At 39.3% G+C, this 5533-nt stretch overlaps 1 protein-coding gene across 1 annotated transcript; it reads right to left on the bottom strand.

Annotated features, from left to right (window-relative positions):
* Nucleotides 1-3023: 3023 nt before the first annotated feature.
* Nucleotides 3024-5296, bottom strand: lratd2b (LRAT domain containing 2b). The gene is made up of 2 exons (XM_088307762.1): nucleotides 5135-5296; nucleotides 3024-4901 (listed from the first exon to the last, which is right to left on the bottom strand). The coding sequence occupies exon 2, from the start codon at nucleotides 4759-4761 to the stop codon at nucleotides 3928-3930; it is 834 nt and encodes a 277-aa protein (XP_088163888.1). The 5' UTR covers nucleotides 4762-4901; nucleotides 5135-5296; the 3' UTR covers nucleotides 3024-3927.
* Nucleotides 5297-5533: the final 237 nt, after the last annotated feature.

A 5533-nucleotide genomic window follows, 5' to 3' on the forward strand; every position in this document is an offset into this window, starting at 1 on the left:
ATATGTATAAATATATATATATATACGTATATATATATATATATACGTATATATATATATATATATATATATACGTATAAATATATATATATACGTATATATATATATATCTATATATATATATACACACGTGTATATATATATATATATATGTATATATATATATATATATATACGTAAATATACACGTATATATATATATATATATATACATATATTTATATACGTATATATATATATATATATATATATACATATACATGTGTGTGTGATATTAATCGTTTGTTAACTTCATTTTCCTCTCATTTCTCATAGCTTAATTCATCCAACTATTCTCTGTCGCACTTGTCCTCATTAGTGTTGCAGCTAAACTGGAGCCTATCAACTTGATAAAGCTTGGACTGGCTGTCAGCCAATTAAAAACAATCATTCACACTCACACTAACACCTATGGACAATTCAGAGTCGTCAATTCAAGAGTCTGTGATGTTTTATTGCCGTGTAATGAAGCATGCACGGTCTGTTTACGACATCCACTTATGTTCCAAACAAAAGGACCAGTTACAGTTGTTAGCTTCTTTTTGCACTGGTGTGGCAAGAATGCTAAAGTCAGATCCAAGAGCAGAATCCATAATCTTTACGCTTTTATATTCATCTTGAATGTTTTGTCATCTTGAATGCTTTTTTTCTAAACATTAACAGTGGTTAACTTAATTTTACAATTTGCTTCACATTTGTGAATGTTCGAAAATGTACTTAAAACATTAAGTGTACACAGTTAATCAAGGTTTTAATGGTGACAAGTAAACCCTGAAACTGATTATTTGTGTTCTCACTATTTTCTAATCTTAGAAGTTGCACTTGTTTAGCATTTGGAGAATATTTATTATTCATTCAAACCACACACACACACACACACACCCACACACACCCCCACCAATGGACGAGCAAATTTATTTTTTACTCTGGGTTTCTGGAGGAAGATTAAGTCTTCAGTTCAAAATCCCAGGTGACGTCGCCCCCATACAAGATGGGACTTTACAACAAGTCCTAATTGAAACTCATATAACTCGAAAGCACTTATCTGATTTTGTGTTGTATCGTGATTTACAGTATACATGTCTAATTCGCTCAAGGTTGGAATGCAATCAACGGGCATAAAAGAATTGAATAAAATGCCTGGAGGTGCAATTTCATCCTTGTAATAGTCAAGCGATTAAGATTAAATTGTCAAATGCTCCAAAACATATTATGAGCACTCTTCTCCCACATGATTAAGTCCAGCAGTAGTTGAAGCGTAGGGGTGTGTGTGTGTACCTACTTTCAAACTTCCTGCAACCCAACAGTTAGTTTAGCACCTCCCTTGAAAGAGCATTCCGCATGACATGTTTGCGCATGGCAAAAAGTTTTTGTAGATAAAGACAATTAGTAAAGACTTGGGTGGGTTTGATTTGAGCTGACTCCAAAATTGACAGTTTTGCCTGGAGGAGGTGGGCTTTGCTCCAATCCTCCACGGGAACCAAGTGAGTCTCACTGCCCAACAGTCTGACAAGAATGAGCCAACATGTCAAACTAAAAGCTTCCCCTGTGGAACAATTGAAGGAAGAGGTGGGAGTGCTCACATCTCTTTCACTAGTCAGTGGATTGTTCTGTTAAGTATATTGTGCAATATACATTATTTTTTCTATGGTCCAAACCACACAATGACAAAAAAAAAAAAACATCAACAACAAAAAAACTAATGAGCATAAAAGTACAGTGGAAGTGACATGTAATCCAGTGATGGATGTTGATAAACCTCTGATTTGTTTTGGGGACAATTTATTCCAAGGGAAATAACGGACATAATAAAGATTCTGGAGTGTCACCGTTAGAATAAAACACCTTTAATTGTCAAGGCGATGTCTTGATGATTGTTTTAATATTGTGTACAGCCATACATGTGTGAAACGTTAACCACTGGTAACATGAAAACAGTCCAAATACGTAATGAAAGGTTGAGTCACACAGACATAAAAACAATCCTTAAACCACTTGGAATTATTTTCTTTGCTTCACTTCTGTTTTTATTCCAACCATTGTAGTTTTTTGGAAGTGTCTCCTAAAAGCCAAAAAGAGAGGTCTTCCTCTTTTGATGCTCTTGATATGTTGCACAAATTTGAAGCATACTTTTACTTGAAAAATTATACGACAAATTCCGAAATACACAACTTCAGGCATTCTCAACTTGATGCCTATCTTGCTTTGGGCAACTGATTGCATTTGTGCATGATGTAAAAAAGGTCACTAGAGCTTTTAGCTCCAACGTACACCCAACTGTGTTAACATTGTGTGGGCCCATGTGGTCCTCGCTCGGTTGCTGTTAAAAAAAAAATTATTATCATAAATATGCATCTCAAACATGCACAGACGATTCCTATTTCGTCACAGTGACAAACCATGGAGAATCGAAAAAATGCTAATGTGTCCAGCAGCTCATTTACTTGTTACTAGCCCACATTATGATCTTATTTTAGCTTTTTTGGGACATGACCTGCTTGAAAACGCCATGAAAAAATGCATGAAAACATTAACATGAGAGACAGAGACATTGTTCCACTTCAAGGCCATAACATTTACAAACAGAACAGGTGGACCTCCTTCTCGGGGCTGCAATTCAAGCCACATATGAATTCCATTTTAATTATGTTGCATGGTTGTAAATAAAAATTTGCAGACTCAGTGAAGGTTTTTTTTTTTGGCCTATTTATGAATGTTGTCAAATAAAACCTGCATGTGTGACTGAACTGTAATGAACTCTGTGGTACCAATGGAGGGAAAGAAACTAAATAATCATGCCTGTGGCAGCTCACAAACAAATGACTTACTTGCAGCCGGCACAGTGTGTACACAATGTCAAGAAGATGCCTAGCAAGGCTTAGAACACACTAGTCCACAAGCTGCTATTTCAGAAGCTAAATAGTCTCACCAAACTACAAAAATGAAGCAAATACTTGCCTTTGTGTATAAAAAAGGGGAACATGTATTGACCAAATATATATTTATTTTAAGATTTTTTCATACAAACATCATTATTTTCAAAAATAAACAGATGAATCAATAAAAGTGCTACGTAATGGCTGTAAATTGTGTCGACAGAAATCGCCAAAAAGTAGGTAAAGCTGTGTAATTATTGGATAGAAGCATGTTGACAACAATCAGGGGGGAATGGGCAAAGTCACACCTCTGTGGGCTCAAACCACAAAGCTGCAAAGGAATTAACACTTTCCGCTCTATAATGTGGAGAAAACAAAAAAGAACTGTGTTAATTGTTCCACACAGCTAGATTTGAATGTTGGATCAAACTAATAGCAATCACAAAACACATACTCCAGAGAAACTGCCCCACTTTTGTCAATGGTGTAAAAGAACTGCATGTTTTGGAGTGACTTAACTTTCTCACTATGCCTCCAATTTGAGTGAAAAACAGGGGCAGAAATGGTGCACTTATATAGCCAATGAAAGTGACTCTGTCTCACGGTCCATGTGTTGCAAATGTTATTTATCATATACTAGAAATCAACCCTGGACCACGTATGCTTTTGTTTTTCCTTTGTTTTCAGTACTCCTTAACCCCCCCTCCAAAAAAAAAAACGTACAAAAAAAATAAAAGACTTGGCACATATTGACAAAATATTCTATGTATTTTTTATACATCATTAGCTATACAAACAGAGAAAATAATTGTGTGCTTGTAATGCTGTTTTTTTTAGGTGCATCAGTATCATACGATAGACATATAAGCAATAGAATCTTATTGTTTGCCTTTTTATGTGACAATATATAAACAAGTGTCACTCATCTTGTAAGTATGGCTGTGTTTAAACCAATATAAATGAGCCAATGGGGAGAATTCAGTTCCTCATAGCCTAAGGCAATGAAACAGTTTCAGTTGCCCATAGAGTCCTGCCGAAATTCCTGTGTTGCGTTCAAGTGATTGGCCAATTCTTGCATTACAGCATCCTTCCCGATCTGGTCATTCCTCCTCCGCTCCATGATCACATCCTCCAGACACTGGAACTCCAGGTTGTGGCTCCTCCTCTCTGGAAAATGCATTTTTAAGCGGTAAGGCTGTTTTCCTATCCTGATCTCCCCTCCGATTTTAAACTCTCGCCGTCCAAAGCGACACCAGGCTGCAAAGCACTCAGAGTTCCTCCAGTAGAGTTCTCTGTCCCGTGAGCCCACGTGGTCCACGGCGTTGCGCACAATCACCTGCGGCTGGAGCGCACGGTACCTGTAGAGGCTGTTCACTATGCGGCCTCTCTTGCCCTGACTCACGTCAGTGAGGAAGCCGTTCTTGATCTCAGCCCGATGCAAGTGGACCACCTGGAAGTCGCCCACGTACACGGCCCAGTGCGGGTACTGTCCCGTGGCCACGAACTCCAGCACGTCTCCGGGTCTGCACTTGTTGAGCAGACTCTCTGGTGAGTGGGTGGCGGTTCCGGTGTTCCTCTCGAACATGCACTCCTCTCGGAAGTAAACCGAACACTCCAGCTCGTCTTCTGGTTCGAAAGGCTTCTCTTCGTGCTTCGCGAGGTGGTTTTCGGGCGGGTACGGCTCCGAAATCTCGTCCTCGTCGTCGTCATCGCCGCCGTCGTTAGAGAAAATATAAGAGACGCCGATTCGCGGTCCGTCGTCGACGTCCGGCTCGAAGCTATTCGGGTCCGACGTGGGCACCTCAACATAATTTAAATGAGTTAGTTTCTCCATCTGGTTCCCCATAAAGGTGAAAGGTGGCGGACGCAGAGTGGAGCGTACAAACGGGATCCACCTGTTCTTTACGCGACCACGTTAACCGGATCCAAAGTTGAGCCAATAATCCATGTCCCGGTGCGGAAATTCAGCACAGGAACAGCACCTGTCTGTGTGGACATAGACACGCACAAAGAGTCAAGACCGACTCGTCCCTCTCCATCTTTCCCTCCCACGCGCGCAGATAGATTGTATAAACACGGCTTGCAACAGGTGAGACCTGACCCACCTGTTGGCTCAGTTTGCAACACTTCTTTGCCCCGCGAGACTCCCGTCACGATTCCCTCCCGTAAAATTGTCACAATTTCATTTTATCCCGTCGCATTTTCGTCCATTGACTCACCCGTACAGCAGAAAGTTGTAACTCCTCTGCTGCCTTTGTTCGTAGTGTTTAACACAACTACCCAACTCGCCACTCCACTCCACTCCACTCCACTCCACTCCTTTCTCTCTTCTGCTGTAAGTCGTGGGACACTCAGTGTTCGTTTATGACCAAACTTACGCAGCTTTCATTGAGTCACTACTGGGAGGTGTCATGATTTAAAGGCACAGAACACCTTTTTTTGGGGGGGCGTAATTTGCATGGGACTTTGTCAACAGAGCAGTTACGGCAGTAGTAATTTCGCATATATATATACATATATATATATATACATATATATATACATATATATATATATACATATATATATACATATATACATATATATATATATATACATATATATATATATACATGTAT

The sequence above is a fragment of the Idiotropiscis lumnitzeri genome, chromosome 10, assembly GCF_059441095.1.
Source record: "Idiotropiscis lumnitzeri isolate Australia: NSW breed Sydney's pygmy pipehorse chromosome 10, RoL_Ilum_1.0, whole genome shotgun sequence".
NCBI classification, from domain to species: Eukaryota; Metazoa; Chordata; class Actinopteri; order Syngnathiformes; family Syngnathidae; genus Idiotropiscis; species Idiotropiscis lumnitzeri.